Source organism: Indicator indicator, chromosome 33, assembly GCF_027791375.1.
Source record: "Indicator indicator isolate 239-I01 chromosome 33, UM_Iind_1.1, whole genome shotgun sequence".
NCBI lineage: Eukaryota > Metazoa > Chordata > Aves > Piciformes > Indicatoridae > Indicator > Indicator indicator.
Window position 1 is genome coordinate 4,453,975 of NC_072042.1, and position 21,397 is coordinate 4,475,371.

A 21,397-nucleotide genomic window follows, 5' to 3' on the forward strand; every position below is an offset into this window, starting at 1 on the left:
TTCCAACCCCCCCTGAATGTGTTCCTGTGTGACCTTCTCTAGGTGACTCTGCCATGGCAGGGGGGGTTGGAACGAGATGATCTTTAAAGTCCCTTCCAACCCCAACCATTCCATGGATCTATGATCCACAGACCAGAGTTTCCTCCAGTCTGACAGCATTTCCCTGGCAGCAGCCTTCCTTGCCCTGTTATTACTCAGACATTCATGTGGTGACCCCAATAAGGGAGGGATTAAGTCCTGAGCCCAGCAGGTGTTGAAGCTGAGGGTTGGAATTGTTATTATTTTTGTGATGCCTGCTGCACATGGAGCTAAAAAACATTTCTTTCCCCCCTTTTTTTTTTTCTCTCCTGTCTTGAGATGCCAACCCCCCTGCTAATTTTTGACACTGCTGTTTCAATCCCAAATCTAGCAGTGATGATTGTGGCATCTGACAGAGCTCAGAACAGAGGAATATTCATTCCCGTGGTGCTAGCATCTTTTGGCTAGATTTGATCCTGATCCTTCAAGTCTTTCCTTCATGTCAAACTCTCAAGGCATTTTTAGAGGCAGGAACCAGGGACCATCTCCTGTAATGTTTCTTGTACCAGGAAAAACAGAAAGTAGCCAAGACAGCCTGCAAAGTGACTTGCTGAATTTGAAACCCAGCTGCACTCCTTCTGCCATCAGTCAGCTCTCAGCAGTCAGGCACTGGTGCTTGGCTGACAAACTGGGGATACAGACTTGGAGCTGTTGGAAGGGGCAAGAAGATTTGCCTGCTGACAGGCAGGGTTGTGCTGCCTTCTGCAGGGACTTTTCAAACCTGTTACCTGAAGAAGAAAATCTATTTCCTTGAGAGGGAAGAGATCTTTGTGGGCTGTGTAGCTTATAATTAATTCCATTAATATTGGCTCGCTGGCGATTGCCACCTGAAAGTTTGTTAAATGCATTTGTAACTATTATTTGTCTAATCAAAGCTGGGGATGGGTCATGCTGCTGGGTCAGATCCCAACCAATTGAGATGAGCAGTGCTCTCTAGCTCAGCAGGTCTCAATCTTGTTGCTGCTTTCGTGGGAATAGACTTGTCCAATGTCACTGCAAAGGACAATGTTGGGGCTGGGGACTCTGCCTTCTCCTTCTCCCCCTCTCCAATACAATGGCAGAGGTATGAGACAAGTGTTGAAAGCAGTCTAAGGCTCTGCTGTGCTGATCAATAACCTCTTTTGTTTTCTTTATGATCTTTCCTCTGTGCTTGTCTTCCACTTGAAGATCCTTTTCTCTATGTTAGTGGCCTTGGCTCTGTTTCGGTCTTCGTGCACTGAAATAATTGAAGATGTAAAGGAATGGATGGTAGAAAAGAGTAAAAAATGTGCCAGGACAGTCACGTTTTGAAGGAGTGCTGTGGCCTGGCTGCTTTTCCTTTGCAATTGTCTGTGGTTTGGGGTTTGTTTTTTTTTCTAAAGGACAAAGTAATCTTGATGAGGAATGAGAGAATGGTTTAGGTTAGAAGGGACCTTAAAGATCAACCAGTTCCAACCCCCTGCCATGGGCATAAACACCTTTCACCAGCCCATGTTGCTCATCCAACCTGGCCTTGAGCACCTCCAGGGAGGGAGCATCCACAGTCTCCCTGGGTGGACCTGTTCCAGTGTCTCCCCACCCTCGCTGGAAAGAATTTCTTCCTAATCTCCAGTCTGAATCTGCCCTCCTCCAGGTTTCATCCATTGCCTCTCATTCTATCACCACAAACCCTTGCAAAAAATCCCTCCCCAGCTCTCCTGTAACCCCCTTCAGGTACTGGAAGGCTGCTTCAAGGTCTCCCTGGAGCCTTCTCATCTTCAGGCTGAACATTTCCAACTCTCTCAGCCTGTCCCCTTAGAGGAGCTGCTCCAACCCTTTGATCCTCTTTTGGCCTCCTCTGGACCCACTCCAACAGTTCAATGTCCTTCTTGTGTTGAAGGAAGGGATGTAGGCAGGAATTGCAGCTGCAAAAAGAATGGCTTGGTGAAGCTGTGCAGAGGCAGTGGGGGTAGCTGGGTGCTGCAGCTCACCAGCAGGTTTGAAAGCTGAGTTAGATCAGGATTGATTCTCGGGTTCGGAGCTAAAGGAGACAATAAATTCAGCCTGAGCTGCCCCTGCTCTGCTGAGTTATGCTTCTTGCTTACGTGGCAGGAAGGATTCAAACTGCAGTGATCTCATTCAGGGAGCACCAAAGCAGCAGCAAATGACATCTTGAGGAGCAAAGGAGATCTCCACGTGCAAAGCAGGAGAGCACAGAGCAGGGTGGCAGCTGTGGCTGCCCAGCAGAGAGGCTGCCTCTGCCTGGCAGACCATGGGGGACTCAGAAATTTGCCTCGAGGACTGCAAGTCCTCTGCAGGTCTGGGTCAGACTGGAGAACCTGGACTAAGCTGACATCTGTCCCAGCAGTATAATGTGTGGCAGAAATACCTGGGGTGGTTTCCTCGTTGTGCCCTCCTGTGCTTTTTACAGAATTGCTCTGCAGTCACAGAATGAAGCAAGGCTTAGGACTTAATCTAAAGAGGGCTTTAAGCTCAGTCCTACAAGACTAGAAAGCTGGGGAGTGACTTGTTACAAGGGGTTGCAGGGATAGGATAAGGGGCAATGGATTGAAACTGGAAGAGGAGAGATTTAGACTGGAAATTAGGAAGAAATTCTTTCCAGTGAGGGTGGTGAGACACTGGCACAGGTTGCCCAGGGAGGCTGTGGATGCCTCCTCCCTGGAGGTGTTCAAGGCCAGGTTGGATGAGGCCTTGAGCAACCTGTGGGAGGTGTCCCTGCCCATGGCAGAAGGGTTGGAACTGGCTGATCTTGAAGGTCCCTTCCAATCCAACCCATTCTCTGCTTCTTCTCACACAACAAAACCCCAGCAGATGTGAACTGCTGCTGCTTTCCTCTCTGCTGCAGCCACCAAAGCAACAACCCTCACCAAAAATACCAAACTGACACACTGGAAGGACCAAAAGAACACCCAAATCTCTTTTTGTTAAAGCCCTTCCATGCATGCAGGGAGAGAAGTCTTGCCCAGACTGTTTGCTGAATGTAAGTAGAACTGATAGGTTTATGGTGCTGGTAGGAAGCTGAGGGAAAATTCAAGAAGCCAGCTTGAAAAGTTGAGAACATTTGTGGAGCTCCCTCTTCAAGCATATCAAATATGCATAATCTCATTAGAAGGGGTCTGCCTGACTGCAACTCAAACAGCTGCTTAAGGCTGCACCGTGCCCAAAATAATTGGAGGGCTGTGCAAGAAGCTTGGGGACTGTGTTTAAGCATCACTAACAATCTCAACTGAGTTAGGAAGTGTGTATTTAGTGCTGGCTGGGAAAGGGAATAAAGTTTTCATTAAATACTCTTTTGTAAGGAGATATTTTCAAGGCATTTCAAAGAAAATTCCCCCTTTTATTGAAGAAAAAAAAAAGAGAGGGGAGAAAAAAAAGCACCACCACCATATCTTTGGTTCCATCTTCAGCTGCTGTAAGCTGCTTAGGCTGTAAAAACAAAATAAATACAAAATAGTCTCCACCTTTAAGGATTCAAATACACTCAAGACTCTTCAGCATGTTCCTCAGCCCCTCCTGTGTTCCTTCAAGCTTCCAGATCCTGTCTCAGACTTCCCAGAGCCCAATAATAACTCTGGTTGAGAGCTTGCTGAAAGGATTTTCTTCCAAATCATAGAATCATTGAGGATAAAAATGATCTCTAAGTCCAACCTTCTACCCAGCACCTCCATGACCACTAAACCATGTCCCAAACTGCCACATCTACGTGGGTTTTGAACACCTCTGGGGATGGTGACTCCTCCACCTCTCCAGGCAGCCTGTGGCAATGCCTGATCACTCTTGTGGGAAAGAAATTCTTCATTATATCCAACCTGCAACTCCTCTGCTGCAGCTTGGGCAGTGCTGGAGTCACCATTCCCTTGAGCTATTCAAGCAGCACGTGGGCCTGGAGCTTAGGGACATGGTGTGGTGCTGAACCTTCTGTTGGACTGGATGATCTCTGAGGTCTTTTCCAACCAGCTGCTTTCTCTTTTGTGTTTGTTTTTCTCTTCCCTCTTGTCCTGTTGTTAGTTACTTGGGAGAAATTAGCAGCTTCACTCCAGCCTCCTTTCATGTGCTGTAGAAAGCAATAAGGTCACCTCTCAGCCTCTTCTTCAGGCTAAACAATCCCAACCCTCCCAGCCTCTCCTCACCAGCTTCATTGCCCTTCCCTGTGCCTGCTCTAGCACCTCAATGTTCTTCTTACACTGCAGTGTCCCAAACTGGACACAGTGCTCAAGGTGCACTTGTTGCATTAGCTCTTGGGGGCTGGGGGTGTGTTTAAGGGTTCTGTGCAGACCTGAGCTGCACAAAAGCATCATCCTAGTGAGAAGCAAGCATCTGGCCAAGAGCACTTATACCTTTGAAGATGGAGTTGGCATAGAATCCTAGAATCAGTCAGGGTTGGAAGGGACCACAAGGATCAGCCAGTTCCAACCCCCCTGCCATGCCCAGGGACACCTCACACTACAGCAGGCTGGCCAGAGCCTCATCCAGCCTGGCTGCAAACACCTCCAGGGATGGAGCCTCAACCACCTCCCTGGACAACCCATTCCAGGCTCTCACCACCCTCATGGGGAAGAACTTCTTCCTCACATCCAGTCTGAATCTCCCCACTTCCAGCTTTATTCCATTCCCCCCAGTCCTATCACTCCCTGATAGCCTAAAAAGTCCCTCCCCAGCTTTCTTGTAGCCCCCTTCAGATACTGGAAGGCCACCAGAAGGTCACCTTGGAGCCTTCTTTTCTCCAGACTGAACAGCCCCAACTCTCTCAGTCTGTCCTCATAGGAGAGGTGCTACAGAACTGGACACAGTACTCCAGGTGGGGTCACACCATAGCTGACTAGAGGGGGAGAATCACCTCCCTTGCCCTGCTGGCCACACTTCTCCTGATGCAGAGGCTGGATTTGCCAGCCGATGGCTCCTGGTAGTGGTGCAGGACCTGATTTGCAAAGGTACTTGGAATGGTTGCCCAGAGCCAGCAGCAGGCAGGCAACAAGAATGTTTCACATATTAGGTAGGAGGTAGCTGCCCCTCTGGAGCTCAGTGTATCTGCAGAATAAATTGCCTCTTCAGATCCCTGTGCCTTGCTGAAGCAGCTAATGACCTTGCTCCTGCTCTGCCCCTCTTGCTGCTGGCCCTGTGGGCTGAGAGTTCACTGCCTAAGAATCTCTTTTGCATCTATTTCTTGCTAGCACCTACAGGAGGGGCACTTATTCATGAGAAATTAAACTTGAACACCCCAGTCAACCAGTGAACTGTGCTTATCCTCTTTGCCTGGGCTCCAGTCAGCCTCTGAAACTCATTCTCATTCTGTCTGTCAGAGGGATGGGCTTGGGAATAACCTTTTGTCCTTTTATTTGCATGGCTCTTCTTTGGAGGTCCCACTGTGAACCTTGTTTGAAGGATTTTTGTGGTGCTTGGTCTAGCTGAGAGATCTTTCAGCCTACATTTATTGATGATTCCAACAGCACTTCAGTGCCTGTGAATAATTCACAATTGCAGCAAAAAGGTAACTGTGACTGTGGGAATGGAAGGCCAGGGAAGAGAGCATCAAGCTGGGATTTCAGTGGCCTGGCTTTGGCTGCTGGAATGGCTCAGAAGTAGTTATCTATCTTCCTACAGGTCCAGTTTTGTCATATTTTTTTTTCCCCTGCCTTTCCTACCTGCTCTGAGCTCTGCCATGCCCAGCCATGTGCCAGCCTGGTGTGAGCACAGAACTGGTTGCAAAGGGTCATGTCCCCAGCTCAAGAGGGACAGGGTTGTGCTCAAGAGGGACAGGGATGTGCTCAAGAGGGACAGGCTTGTGCTGAAGAGGGACAGGCTTGTGCTGAAGAGGGACAGGGTTGTGCTCAGGAGGGACAGGGTTGTGCTGAAGAGGGACAGGGTTGTGCTCAGGAGGGACAGGGTTGTGGTCAAGAGGGACAGAGTTGTGCTCAAGAGGGACAGGGTTGTGCTGAAGAGGGACAGGGTTGTGCTCAGGAGGGACAGGGATGTGCTGAAGAGGGACAGGGATGTGCTGAAGAGGGACAGGGTTGTGCTGAAGAGGGACAGGGATGTGCTGAAGAGGGACAGGGTTGTGCTGAAGAGGGACAGGGTTGTGCTGAAGAGGGACAGGGATGTGCTCAGGAGGGACAGGGATGTGCTCAGGAGGGACAGAGTTGTGCTCAAGAGGGACAGGGTTGTGCTGAAGAGGGACAGGGATGTGCTCAGGAGGGACAGAGTTGTGCTCAAGAGGGACAGGGTTGTGCTGAAGAGGGACAGGGATGTGCTGAAGAGGGACAGGGTTGTGCTGAAGAGGGACAGGGTTGTGCTCAGGAGGGACAGGGTTGTGCTGAAGAGGGACAGGGATGTGCTCAGGAGGGACAGGGTTGTGCTCAGGAGGGACAGGGTTGTGCTGAAGAGGGACAGGGATGTGCTCAGGAGGGACAGGGTTGTGCTCAGGAGGGACAGGGATGTGCTCAAGAGGGACAGGGTTGTGGTCAAGAGGGACAGAGTTGTGCTCAAGAGGGACAGGGATGTGCTCAAGAGGGACAGGGATGTGCTGAAGAGGGACAGGGTTGTGCTGAAGAGGGACAGGGATGTGCTCAGGAGGGACAGGGTTGTGCTCAGGAGGGACAGGGTTGTGCTGAAGAGGGACAGGGATGTGCTCAAGAGGGACAGGGATGTGCTCAAGAGGGACAGGGTTGTGCTCAGGAGGGACAGGGTTGTGCTCAAGAGGGACAGGGATGTGCTCAGGAGGGACAGGGATGTGCTGAAGAGGGACAGGGTTGTGCTCAAGAGGGACAGGGATGTGCTCAGGAGGGACAGGGTTGTGCTGAAGAGGGACAGGGATGTGCTCAGGAGGGACAGGGATGTGCTGAAGAGGGACAGGGTTGTGCTCAGGAGGGACAGGGTTGTGCTGAAGAGGGACAGGGTTGTGCTGAAGAGGGACAGAGATGTGCTCAAGAGGGACAGGGTTGTGCTCAGGAGGGACAGGGTTGTGCTCAAGAGGGACAGGGATGTGCTGAAGAGGGACAGGGTTGTGCTCAAGAGGGACAGGGATGTGCTGAAGAGGGACAGGGTTGTGCTGAAGAGGGACAGGGTTGTGCTGAAGAGGGACAGGGTTGTGCTGAAGAGGGACAGGGTTGTGCTGAAGAGGGACAGGGTTGTGGTCAAGAGGGACAGGGTTGTGCTCAGGAGGGATAGGGTTGTGCTCAGGAGGGACAGGGTTGTGCTCAAGAGGGACAGGGATGTGCTCAAGAGGGACAGGGATGTGCTCAGGAGGGACAGGGATGTGCTCAAGAGGGACAGGGATGTGCTCAGGAGGGACAGGGTTGTGCTCAAGAGGGACAGGGATGTGCTCAAGAGGGACAGGGATGTGCTCAAGAGGGACAGGGATGTGCTCAAGAGGGACAGGGATGTGCTCAGGAGGGACAGGGTTGTGCTCAAGAGGGACAGGGATGTGCTCAGGAGGGACAGGGATGTGCTCAAGAGGGACAGGGTTGTGCTCAGGAGGGACAGGGATGTGCTCAAGAGGGACAGGGTTGTGCTCAACAGGGACAGGGATGTGCTCAAGAGGGACAGGGATGTGCTCAGGAGGGACAGGGTTGTGCTCAACAGGGACAGGGATGTGCTCAAGAGGGACAGGGATGTGCTCAGGAGGGACAGGGTTGTGCTCAGGAGGGACAGGGATGTGCTCAGGAGGGACAGGGTTGTGCTCAAGAGGGACAAGGATGTGCTCAAGAGGGACAGGGATGTGCTCAGGAGGGACAGGGATGTGCTCAGGAGGGACAGGGTTGTGCTCAAGAGGGACAGGGTTGTGCTCAAGAGGGACAAGGATGTGCTCAAGAGGGACAGGGTTGTGCTCAGGAGGGACAGGGATGTGCTCAAGAGGGACAGGGTTGTGCTCAAGAGTGCCCAACAAAGGATATGTGGATGATGTCTGGGGCTGTTTAGCCTGGAGCAGAGCAGCCTGAGAGGGGATCTGGTCAGTGTTTATAAACATTGGCTGGGGTGGGGGGTAAGAAGAAGTGGCCAGGCTCTTTCCAGTGGTGTCCTGTGATGGGAGAAGGGGTAACAGACACAAACTGCAACCCAGGAAGTTCCCCTGCAGCGTGAGGTGAAAATTCTATACTCTGAGGGTTCTGGAGCCTTGCAGCAGTCTGCCCAGAGAGGTTGTGCAGTATCCTTCTCTGGAGACTCTCAAGAACTTCCTGGATGTGTTCCTGTGTGACCTGTGTCCTGCCCTCAGTGCCCCTCCTTTGGTAGGGAGGTTGGACTCAATCTCCAGAGATCCCTTTCAGCCCCCACCAGGCTGGGATTCTATGATCCTCCCTGGGGGGTGGAGCTGCCAGTGCAAGCTGTGTGGTGCCAGTGAAGTGCAATCAGCCTGTTGTAGCCTGGGGTGTTCCCATCTCCATCTCTTGCCATCAGGCCCTGGGAAGTGTGTCTGTGCCTTCTGCTGCCTCGGGTGGCTGGCTGTGCTGGGGGAGCAGATGGCCATGAGAAGGAGGAGTTGGCATGTGTGTTTGCCTTACTTTGTCTTTCAAGTTTCGTGAGTGAAAGGCTGCAAGCTTCAGATCTGGTAAAATCAAAGACACTCACTCCTTCAAGGATCCTCTTTGGCATCCCTGCAGAATTGTCCTGCCCTTTCCTGAGGTGCCCATGGCCCATTGTGCTGAACAGCTGTTCTCAGCTCTGTTAGATTTCACTTTGGAAGAGGTTGTGGGGTTGGTTGGTTGGATTTTTGGGTTGGGTTTTTTTTGTTTTTTTTTTTTTTTCTTTTGGCTGCTTTTTAAAAGCCATTTTGTAGTGAAAAGAAGTGTTTAGAATGTAAAGCCCCAAGCTCCTTGACTAAAGCATCTGAAATGCTGCTCTGTAGTACAAGTTGTCAAGCTAACAGGCTTTGCCTAGCAGCCTTCCAAGGAAATGCTGAACTGATGCTGCGTGTGCCAGAGCAGGGAGCTTGGATTCCTTCATCTTCCTGCCCTTGTTTCCTTTAGATCATCTTCCTTTACTCCCTCTAATAGCTCCTGCTGATGAAATCCAGCTTGTAAAAATCACAGACTCCTGGAAATTAGTTCAGGCTGGAAAAGACCTTTAAGATCATCAAGTCCAACTGCAAAGCCAGCACTGCCAGGTCACCACTAAACCCTGTCCCTCAGCACCACACCTACACAGCATTGAAACTCCTCCAGGGATGGGGACTCCAGAATTGTTTCAGGCCTTGACAACTCTTTTGGGGAAGAAATTGTTCCTCATGTCCAACCTAACACAAGCTGAGGCTGTTCCCTTTTGTCCTATTGCTTGTTCCTTGTGCTGAGAGACCAACCCCCACTTGGCTCCAAAGGAACCAGCAGCACAGGAGATCCTGTGTATGACCAGGACATGTCATTGCTGGATCTTTGAAGTGGTTAAGCTTTTACCACCATGATTTTGGCAATAAATATGCACTTCTCTGAGATCAGAGCAAAGAAAGGCAGGTGTGGGACAATCCTTTGCTGTTAAACACGGTGCTTGTCATCCCAGCTCTTGGTGGTGTTTCTGTTGCTGGTGGAGATGCTGTGAGTTGGAAACCAGCCTCTCTCCCTGCTGTGCCAGCAGAGTTTCCACATGCCTGTGAAACCCTTCTCAGTCACTGAATTCCTGGTGGTTTTCCTCCTGCTTGGTTGGCAAAGGAGAGCTGGCAAAGGAGATGGGAAGAGAGCACCTTGGAGGATCCTAATCCAGGGATAAGGGATGGAACAGGAAATCCTGGCAAGATGTGAGGGAGTCATGTCCTGACAGCAAGAAGCTTTATGCTGGGAACTGTCTCCTCAGGAAGGTGGTAGAAGCTCTGTCACTTGGGGTGTTGAAACAAATCACTTCTGAGTGGAAGGTGGGGAATAAGCTGGCACTTGGCAGGAGGCAGTGGCTGACCTGATAGGATTCTGCATCCCTCAACACCTCTGTCTCTTAAGAGTGCTGTAGTAAAACACACCCTGGAAAAAAAAGCAACTGGGCCCCTTACAGCTTTGGGGTTGTGTTTAGCTTTCTTCTTCTTCTTCTTTTTTTTTTTTTTTTTCTTTTCTTTTTTGATGTCCTGCTTTGTGCATTTTGGCCAAATCTGATAACTTCTGTTCTGCTTCCAGCTGATGATGCTTGTGGAGGGACACTGCGGGGACAGAGCGGAATTATCTCGAGCCCTCATTTCCCTTTGGAGTATGGCAATAATGCAGACTGCACCTGGACTATCCTGGCTGAACCTGGAGACACTATTGCTCTGGTTTTCATGGATTTTCAGCTGGAAGATGGATATGATGTGTTAGAAGTTGCTGGCACAGAGGGATCTTCACTCTGGTAGGTTACCGCTGGCTGTGCCTCACCATGGTCTGAACCTTCCTGTAGTACTCAGTGATGTTTTCATAGAATGATTTGGGTGGGAAGGGACCTCCAAAGGTCATCCCTCCCTGCTGTGGCAGCAGAGCTTCCACATGTCTGTGAAACCCTTCTCAGTCACTGAATTCCTGGTGGTTTCCCTCCCGCTCGGTTGGCAAAGGAGATGGGAAGAGAACACCTTGGAGGATCCTGATCAGGGATAAGGGATGGAACAGAAAATTCTGGCTCTGCAGGCAGCAGGGACATCCTCTGCTAGATCAGGTTGCTCAGAACCTTGTTGAACCTCATCTTGAATATCTCCAGGGGCCTCAACAGTCTCCCTGGGCAACCTGTTCCAGTGTTCCACCACCCAATCCAGTTTGTTGAATCATGGAATCATAGAATGGTCTGGGTTGGAAGGGACCTCCAAAGGTCACCTGGTCCAACCTCCTCTGCAGTCAGTTGATCCTCAACTAGATCAAACTGCTCAGAGATCTGCTGTGCTTCAGGCCTGCTGTCATTAAACACTCAAACAGCAGTGATTGGTGAATAGGCAGGGAAGAAGAAGCCACAGTCCTAGCTGGTTTTGTGTGCTCAGATCCAAACTTGCTAGGATCACAGAACATTAGGGGTTGGCAGGGTTCTCAGAAGACCATGTAGTGGAGAGATGGATGTTTGGAGTGAACAGAGTTTGTACCTGATCCAGGGGAGCTCCCAGTTGTTTCCAGTCACAGCTTTGTAGCTGGTCCCTTCTAATGAAACTCTTTGGGATGCTTTGTTTGCTTGCTAAGCTTGGCAGTGACCACTTGTCATCCCCTTCTACCAGGTAGAAAAAATAAAACATGGAAAGAAACCACCCAAGCAGCCAAGCCTTCACCTGACTCAAACATTGTCATGCTCAAACCTTGGATTTTATGTTGCCTTTTTTATTTTTTTTATTTTTTTTTTTGCTAGATTGTTTTTTCTGATTATTGCTAAGCAGGATGCTGACAGCTTGACTTTGCTGGTAATGAACTTCTGGGCAAGTGTTTCTGTGCATGGGTCTTGTCCTTTAGACAAAAGGCAGACTACAGAATGTCAATACTCTTCACCCTGCTCCAGCAGTGCTCTCAGGAGCACTGCTTTCATCCATAATAAATGAGCATTTCCACCCCCTCCCCCCTTTTCCTGATACTCAAGAGGTGCCCAAAAGATCACTTTTATGGAGGCTGATGTGGAGGGCTTGCAGAAGGAGTTGGAGGATGCTGTTTGTGTTGCTTTTGCAGCAAAGGAGGACTCTGCCCCTAGCTCACCTCACCCAACAAACCTGACTGAGAGTCTGCCTTTTGTAGCAAAAAGGGAAAGAATGAAATTTAGGCTGGGGAAGAGAAGGCTGAGAGGGAATCTTATCCATGGCTATGAATACCTGAGGGGTGGGGGGCAAGCTGAGGGTGCCAGGCTCTGCTTGGTGGTGCCCAGTGATAGGAGGAGGAACAAGAGGTACAAGCTGGAGCCCAGGAGGTTCCACCTCAGCATCAGGAGAAACTTCTTTGCTGTGAGGGTGCTTTGGTGTGAGCAGGCTGTCCAGAGAGGTTGTGTGGAGTATTTCAAACCCTGCCTGGATGCATTCCTGTGTGCTAGGTGATCCTGCTCTGGCAGGGGAGTTGGGCTGATCTCTGAAGGTCCAACCCCTACCATTCTGTGATCCTAGTGGCACACAGCTTGGTTGTAAAAACTCAGACAGACACCAGAAAGACTTATTGGATGTCTCAAAAGCTTTTCCCTCACGAAATCTGATTAACAGCAGACTTGGTAGAGTTAGATAATGGTTGGACTTGATGGGTTTTAAAGTCTTTTCCAACCAGAAGAGAGAGATTCAAGGTCAGGCTCAACAAGGCAACCTGATCCAGTGGAGGATGCCCCTGCTGACTGCAGGGGGTTTGGACTGGATGACCTTTAGGAGGTCCCTTTCAAGCCAAACCATGCTGTGATTATTCTATGGAAGAGTGAAAAACCCAAACTAGCAGCAACTGGAAGGGAGTGGTCCTAAACTTGACATTCCCTCTGGAAGGCAAGAATGAAGCATTTAAAATAATTAGGTGTTGCCTGGGATTATCAGCAGGAAATTGAGTTAAGATTATTTACAAGGATTCAGTGGCAGTCCCAAATAACATCCATTTAAGTGATTTCTACTTGTCTGGCAATTATGGAGGGAAATAGGCTTGGAATGTTTAGGATGGATTGCTGGGAGAGGAACTTGCCATTTACCATCTACCAATTGTTTTCTTCTCCCTACACCCCTCTGAAAATTAGGATGCTGCTGTTTCATGGCAAAATGCTGATTTTTATTATGTTTTAGGGCACTGTTAGGGTTGTGGTTTGGTTTTGTTTTTTTTTTTTTTTATTTGGCTTTTTTATTTATTTTTTTTTAAACCTTTTTTAACCATTCTGTACTTGCAGCAAGGATCAGTCAGCTGTGGTGTGTGGTTAAAGATGGATGTAGCTGGTTGAGAAACATTATTCAGCCTGGAGGTGTTGCCAAGTGCAGCACTGTGCCTTGTCACATCCAAAAAAAAAAAAAAAAAGAGGGAAAACAATGCCTGTCAGGGGGAACCTGTTGGGAAAGCCAAATAAATAAATGCAGAGAATCCCAGAATGCCAGACTGGGAAGGGACCCCAAGGATCACTTGGTTCAACCTTTCTAGGTGATAGTTGAAATGAGCTGGCTCAGCACCCTGTCTTCAAACTGACTGATGGAGAGGACTCCACTCCTTCCCTTGGGAGATAATCCCAATGCCCGACTCTTCTCATGGGGAAATATTTTCTTCTGGAGTCCAATGGGAATCTCCCCAGCAGTGACTTGTCCCCATCACCCTTTGGGTTTTTTTCCATGGGACAGCTTGTAAAGAGGGAATCTCCATCCTCCTGGTCACTACCCTTCGTGCCAGGTTCATGGGGATAAGGTCTCCCTTCTTTTCCCAGGGCTGGACACACACACAGCTCCCTCAGGTATTAATAAACTAACCCAGAAATAGAGCATGGGAGAACTTTAGGGATGGGCAATGTCTTGCCACGTGGAGCTCTTGGACTTCCAGCAGGCCATGGATCCATTCAACAAGACTTGGTGGCTGCTGTAGTGTTTCACAGCCACCAGTCTGGGGCCATAGGAGGTGGAATAATGTTGCATTGACTCTCCTGCTTCTCCACCCAGAGCCCAAGTGCTGCACTTGTAGTGATGCCTTTCCTCCAGAGGTGCTTTCACTGGCAGCTGGAACCACAGTTTGGATCTGCTGCCCTGCTGGGGGAGCAGCCCAGGCCAGGTGCTCTGTGTTGATGAGAGGAACAGAGGTCACCCAGCCAGCAGCTCCACCCAGGGCTGGCAGAAGAAGCTGTTCCTGCTTTTTGAGCTTTGTCCTGCGTTTTTGTAGCACCTTGAAACCCACACAGGCAAGATGACAAACCCCCCCCCCCCCTCACCCCCAGTCAATCCAAAAGGATCTCATTTAGTATTCATGAGAAGTAAACTTCTCAGCCCCATCAGTGGAAGAACAGAGAGTCTTATTTTCAATTTCTTTCTTCCCCCCCCCCCCCCCAAAGCTGGCTTTAAACAACCCAGAGCCTCATAATTAAATTCAGATGACTCATTTTTCCTATTTTTTAATGATTTTTGCCCATTGGGGGGGGGGGGGAACTGAAGCTCATATCTCCTCTTTAAACATATTGATATGATTCAGCTTGAAAACAGGGCTAAAACCCTTCCCTCCCCCCTATGAAAACCTAGTTTTAATTATTGATAATATGGCAGATAGACATGAGGCCAAATAAATCCTTCTCTTGAAGTAGCTTGCAGCTAAATATTTCATTTCCTAAGCATTAGAAATAGTTTGAGTCTGATCCAGTGATGTACACAAACAAACAAAATTGCATTTCAGCTGGATGAGAGTTCCTATGGATTTTTTTTTTTTCAAGCTCTGGAATCTGATCTAATGGAGATCTTTATGAGACCAGGAGCTCAGCACATGAATCTTGGCTTGGCCTGGCTTGCAGTGAGGAGAATCTCAGGAGGTTCAATAAGGCAAAGTGCAAGGTCTGCACACAGGTCAGGCCAATCCTTGGTATCAACCCAGGGGTGAGGAAATTGAGAGCAGCCCTGCAGATAAAAAGGACTTGGGGGTGCTGCTGGGTGAGAAGCTGGGCAGGAGCCAGCAATGGGCACTTGCAGAAGGCAAATGGCAGCCTGGGTTGCATCCAAAGCAGTGTGGCCAGAGATGGAGAGAGAGGATCCTGCCCCTCTGCTCTGGGGAGACCTCTCCTGCAGTGCTGTGTGCAGCCCTGGGGTCCTCAACACAGAGACCTGATGGAGTGGGTCCAGAGGAGGCCACAAAGATGATCAGAGCAGGGATGTGGTTGAGACCTGCTTCCCTGCAAACATTCCAGATCAGACTTGATGTGGCCCTGGGTAGCCTGATCTAGTTGGAGGTATCCCTGCTGCTCACAGGGAGGTTGGACAAGATGTCCTTTGAGGGTCCCTTCCAACCCAATGCAATCTGTGACTGTGAATATCTCCTGCCTTGCCATTTGCCCTCTCTCTTTAAAACCAGATGCTTTGTTGTGGTGGTTTTTTTATGAGCCAGGTTCTTTTCCCCCTTTTGCCTGCAGCTGCACATTGATCTCCACACACGAAACTGCTCCCTGGAGAATCACTTTGGGAATTTCATTTGGTCCCAGACCTCTTGGATGTGAATCCTGCAATAAGTCTTGGAAGGGAAGAGGGCATTGCAGGTCTCAGCATCCATATGTCAAGCAGAGTAGTAGAGGTTGAGTAGCTATTTCAGACATATTAATAAAATAACACATTTACAGCTCTTTTAACTGCTATTGCAGTTTCTGTCATGGGACCTGGGGCTTAGATTTTCTTGACAAGTGAGAAATAAAATTCTTCTGAGCAGAGAACAGGAGAGAGAGGGGGGAAAAAAGTAGCAGTGTGAAAAGAGCCCATCAGATTAGAAAGGAGGAGGTGGTGGTGGTGGTCTCCAGGCTAGAAAGGCAAAGGTGGGGAGAGGCTGGAGCAGGTTGTGGATGCTACCCCTCCCTGGAGGTGTTCAAGGCCAGACTGGATGAGGCCTTGAGCAATGTGGGTTGGTGGGAGGTGTCCCTGCCCATGGCAGGGGTGTTGATTTAAGGAACTGGTTGATTTAAGGCCCTTCCCAATCCATACCATTCTATGAAAACTTGGAAGGATGGCAGCAGCTGCCCTGTTTCTCCTTTGAGGGTGGCTGGAGAGGCTATCCTGATCCTGACCAGTCTCTGCTGGAGCAGGGATGCACTGGGCATGGAAAGGGACATTCAGTTTGTCTGTGTTCTTGTCTCATTATCCCCAGATCTGCCTTCAAGGCTTGAGGTTCTCTTCCCCCTCATTTTGTACTAGCTGAGAGATCCCACAGGATTAGTGAAATTCTGCTCTACAAATGCATATAAAAGAGGAAAATCTCTGCAAGCAGCTTGGGCTCCAGTCCTTAAGGGGACTGAGCTGTGTTGATCATGTGCTTTGTGTCAGTATCTGCTCAGAGCTGACTAAATCCCTCACTTAGCACTCAGGAATATCTGCTCATTATGGCTGGTTTGTGGTACCTGCTTTAAAGCTTTCTTCAGTGGGGAGCATCCCAGGAGATGCTCAGCCATGCTGAAAACACCAAAGTGTTTCAAGCTGAGCACCAGAAGCATCCCATGGCCTTGTCTGATGATAAGGAGGTCTCCAGGCTGGTCCTGGATGGCACTGAACCTGCTCTGTGGCAGATGTGTCCCAGCCTCATCTTCTCTTTAATAGCTCAGTGATTGCTCTGAAGCTTTGGGTAGGTTTGACTTTGTTTAAAATGCTCTCCCTGCTCTCCTGCATGTTCCTCTGTGAGTCCTTGGAGAAGTTGCTTGGGGAATGTCTGAGGTGACAGGATGGGAAGTGCTGCAGGGATGGCAGGAGCCTGAGTGCTGCAGCTCAGTGCTGGTGGCTGCACCTTCCTCTCACACCTCCAGCATCGATGTGTTCTCTGAAGGTTCAGAGCAAGAAGAGGTGGGGTGAGCTGTGCAGAAATGGCTTGGCTGCACTCTGAGCACACTTCCAAATAGGCTCAGGCTTGGCTTTGTGGTGGGAGAGGTCTGGGTGTCCTGTGGTTGTGCATTTTGATGTGCAAACAATGAAAATGTGGTTGTCTTGCTGTTGGGTAAAATCAAAAGGGGCCACGTGCTGGAGTGAGCCTGGGAGCAGAGCTGAGGACCTCTGGTTAATTCTGTAGTATTTTCCTTTCTGGAGCTGAGCCCAGGAGACTCCTTTTGGATATCAGCCCTTTCTGGAAGAGCATTTCAAAAGTTCTCCCTTGTTGCTGTGTTTCTGCAGAGGGTTGAGCTAGAGGGAAGAAAGGAGGAAGGAATCATTTCAGGAGCTCCTCTTTGCTGTTGCTGACTTCAGTTCTTTCCTTGTCATTATCTGCAGGTGACCCTTCCCTCCCCATCACCCCTCTCCATCTGCTAAGTGCTTTCTGATGCTCATTAGAGTTCTGCTACATGAGATCTGCTTTGTGCTCCCCTCTTGGTGCCAGTTATTTCCCACCACTGGCCAGGAGCATCTCTTAGCACATCATGTGCTCCTGTGTACTTGAAGGTCACTCTCTGTGAGGGTGATTACGTTGCTTGGTGGAAAAACTGTTCTCTGTGTGTGCTTCTAATGAACCAACTGATTTTCTTTGTATCAAAGCAGCTTCTGATCCTTAGATAGCTGTCTGGGAGCTTTCAGCCTGTGTTTTCATCTCAGACCTCAGCTGGGGTCTATTGAAGTCAATGGAAAGACTTTGGCTCCAAAGGGCTTCTGAATCAGACTTCAGTGCATTGCCACATAGTCAAGGATGTTCCTCCTGCCACCATCCTGCAGCTCTGGAATCCTGGCTCTGCTGCTGCTGCTTCCAGCAGTACAGGCAAGTGGGATCCTTATTGCAGGGATCCTTTTTGCAAGGTTCTTTCTTGCCTTGCAGAGATCTCTTTCTCTTGCCTTGCAGGGATCTCTCTCTCTTACCTTGCAAGGGATCACTTTCTCTTGCCTTGCAGGGATCTTTCTCTCTTGCCTTGCAGGGATCTTTCTCTCTTACCTTGAAGGGATCTCTTTCTCTTGCCTTGCAGGCATCTCTTTCTCTTGCCTTGCAAGGGATCACTTTCTCTTTCCTTGCAGGGATCTCTCTCTCTTGCCTTGCAGGGATCTCTCTCTCTTGCCTTGCAGGGATCTCTCTCTCTTGCCTTGCAGGGATCTCTCTCTTGCCTTGCAGGGATCTCTCTCTCTTGCCTTGCAGGGATCTCTCTCTCTTGCCTTGCAGGGATCTCTCTCTCTTGCCTTGCAGGATTCTCTCTCTTTTGCATTGCAGGGATCTCTCTCTCTTGCCTTGCAGGGATCTCTCTTTTACCTTGCAGGGATCTCTCTTTTACCTTGCAGGGATCTCTCTCTCTTGCCTTGCAGGGATCTCTCTCTCTTGCCTTGCAGGGATCTCTCTCTTTTACCTTGCAGGGATCTCTCTCTCTTGCCTTGCAGGGATCTCTCTTTTACCTTGCAGGGATCTCTCTCTCTTGCCTTGCAGGGATCTCTCTCTCTTGCCTTGCAGGATTCTCTCTCTTTTGCATTGCAGGGATCTCTCTTTTACCTTGCAGGGATCTCTCTCTCTTGCCTTGCAGGGATCTCTCTCTCTTGCCTTGCAGGGATCTCTCTCTTTTACCTTGCAGGGATCTCTCTCTCTTGCCTTGCAGGGATCTCTCTCTCTTGCCTTGCAGGGATCTCTCTCTCTTGCCTTGCAGGATTCTCTCTCTTTTGCATTGCAGGGATCTCTCTTTTACCTTGCAGGGATCTCTCTCTTGCCTTGCAGGGATCTCTCTCTCTTGCCTTGCAGGGATCTCTCTCTCTTGCCTTGCAGGATTCTCTCTCTTTTGCATTGCAGGGATCTCTCTTTTACCTTGCAGGGATCTCTCTCTCTTGCCTTGCAGGGATCTCTCTCTCTTGCCTTGCAGGATTCTCTCTCTTTTGCCTTGCAGGATTCTCTCTCTTTTGCCTTGCAGGGATCTCTCTCTTTTGCCTTGCAGGGATCTCTCTCTCTTGCCTTGCAGGGATCTCTCTCTTTTGCCTTGCAGGGATCTCTCTCTTGCCTTGCAGGGATCTCTCTCTCTTGCCTTGCAGGATTATCTCTCTTTTGCCTTGCAGGGATCTCTCTCTTTTGCCTTGCAGGGATCTCTCTCTTTTGCCTTGCAGGGATCTCTCTCTCTTGCCTTGCAGGGCTCTCTCTCTTGCCTTGCAGGCTTTGCATTCCACTAACTGCTGTAGGCTCCCCTTGTCCCCCCTGCTCTCCACATGTGCTCCCCAGCAGCTTCAGTCCTTTGCAGGGATTGTCTGATGACTGCTTGGAAATGATTTCCAGCTCACACTTGCCACTTCCTTTTGGATGCATTGTTTTGTTTTGTTTTCCCCTCCAGGCAGTAATTGCTTTTATTTGTAAGCTGACAAGCATTATCCTGCCCTGCTGCATGCACACAGGCCTGAAGACTTGATTGGGTCTTGAAATAACTTTTTTTTTTTTTTTCCCTCACTACTCAAAGCCTGGATGGTGCAAGTGTGGAAGTTTGTTTTGCTTTTCCTGTGCAATGAATTAAGTTTCCTTATTGTGAGTGTTAGTTAACTAAGGAATGCTTTATCTGCAGTATCCAGATCTTTTTTTTTTTTCCCCTTCCATGGTGATGTTTTCCATAGGAGTGGGAATGAATAATAATGAATAAAAAAGTGTACAAAGGGGCTTTTGAAATCCCTGTTTCAATGTCAGTTACATCTTTATTGGGATCTGGAAGCTGGGCTGCTTTCTTTGACTGTTACAGTTACAGGTTTTTCTTTTTTATTTTCTTTTTTTTTCTTTTCTTTTTTTTTTTTTTTTCTTCTAAAGCATTTGCAGTGCTTTTAATTGGAAACAAATTCAGCTGTAAAGCTGGCAAACATTGCTGCAGTGGGAAACAGCCTTCTTGCAAAAGGCCCTTTCTCTCTGAAGGTGCATTCTCTGCAGATAAGGTGTTGGAGAGCTTTGTCAGGAGCCAGAGCATCCCAGCTGAAGCAGCCAGCTGCAAGTCCTGCTGGTGCTGGGGTGCTGGTCCCCTGCTGCCTCCAGCCTCTGTCAGCTCCCTGGGATGCAGCAGCCTTTGTAGCTTGCTGCACAGTGCCTCAGGCCCTGATTTAATATGGATCTGCAGCAGGAAGAGCAGGAATTTGTAGGTCAGTGAGCTGTTTCCTCCCTGATGGGAGGCAGCTGGCTCACTACTGGGAGCACTGGGCTCCAGCTGGTACTTGGGAGGTTGAGCTGATGGCTTCCCTGGTGGGTGCAAACGATTCAGGAGCATCTCAAATGCTGTTTTGAGGTTCAACTTCATACAGAGCAGCTTCTGCAGAGCAGTGTTGCACGTTGTCCTGGAGCTCCTTGGCTTTGCACTGCTGGAATAAGTGGGACATTCTGGAAGAGGGCTAAGATGGTGTTTAAAGATGATCCATAGCTTATCATAGACACCTGGGAGGGAAGGGAAGGTCTGGTCAGGCATTGGGACAGGCTGCCCAGGGAGGTGGTGGAGTCCCCATCCCTAGAAGTGCTCAAGAAACCTGTGGCCATGGCACCTGGGGCCATGGTTTAGTGGCTGTGGTGGTGGTGGGTGTTGGACTCCGTGATCTTAGAATCACAGAACACATCTAGCTGGAAGAGACCCCAAAGATCATCCAGTCCAACCCTAGGCTCAGCACTGAAGGCTCAGCACTAGACCATGGCTTTTCCAACCCAAACAAGTCTCTGAGTCTGTTTCATCTGGACCCCAGCTGCAGACTCTTGGCTCTCACCAGCTAAGGTCTTGGCTGTCTACATGACCTGAAGTCCCAGCATGGTCAAACCCAGAGGCAGCAGAACTCTTCCTTGCTGCCAGCTGCTTGTCCTTCTCTGGGGAGATGTGTGCTCAGCCAACCACTCTTCTGCCAGCAGCATGGCAGGGAGAGGGACTTGAGTGACAAACTGCAATGAAGGGGCCTCATGACCTCTCCCACTCCCATTCCATTCAGTGGGACATGGTCAGAGCCACTTCCTGGCTAATCTTATTCTTCCATGCATTAATATAATTAATTCTATTTGCTAGATAGTAGAGAGCATTTCATGAATATTCAGGTTGGCTTTTTTAGCCAAGGAATATGATGCTTTTAAGGCTGAAAATGATCCTGATCAGGTTTTAATTATCCTTCTTTATCCCAATTTGCCCTTTTTTGTTGTTTGGTCACCTCTGAGGCAGAGAGGAACTATGTTTGTGTGGACTGTACCTCAAGGAGTGAGGTGCAGGAAGATCTGTAATGTAGAGGAGGGGTTGGAACTGGATGATCTTTAAGGTCCCTTCCCACCCAAACCATTCTATGAAGCTATGAAAGTGTGTGGGGAAAAAATCCCTGAAGGTTATAAAATGCAGGAATTAATATTTAACTCTTTCTGCTTGGGATGCAAACACAGATTGGAGGAAGAAAGGACAGCCTTGGTTGCAAGAACACTCAATAGCTGCAAGATAAAGAGTTTTTTTTTGAAGGACAGACCTCATGCAAGTTCCTAGAACACAGCTGGCTGGAGGTTGAGTAATCTCCAGAGTACTTGCTGGAGGTGACCCAAAATATAAGCAACCATAGACTGTAAAATGGGGAATGCTGCCTTGGTTTGACAGGGGAAGGGAAACTTTAAGTGCAAATGATGTCACAGGCTGTAAAATGTTGGACATGTGGGGGTCTTCTTTCAAACACTGTCTCTCTTCCTCTGCTCTTGCAGCAGGACACTGAGCTTTCCCAGTTTAAGGCAGGATTTGGGCAGCTGGTGGGGAGAGATCAGTGACTTCACTTAGAGGTGGTTCCAGAAAATGTCTCTGCCTTCCCATTGTGTCTTGTCTTGTTCAGAAACCTAATTCCTGCCATTTTCTGTGTGGCTCTGCCATTGTTTAAGCTGTTTGAGGATGCACAGAGGGGGCT

The 21,397-nt window shown here is 49.2% G+C and overlaps 1 protein-coding gene across 1 annotated transcript in view; it reads left to right on the forward strand.

Annotated features, from left to right (window-relative positions):
- The window catches only part of CSMD2 (CUB and Sushi multiple domains 2), a 352,515-nt gene that overhangs the window by 105,912 nt on the left and 225,206 nt on the right, over positions 1–21,397 (forward strand). The window contains exon 5 of the mRNA XM_054395468.1: positions 10,146–10,353. Within this exon, the coding sequence (XP_054251443.1) occupies positions 10,146–10,353 (208 nt within the window). The remainder of the gene's footprint in view (positions 1–10,145; positions 10,354–21,397) is intronic.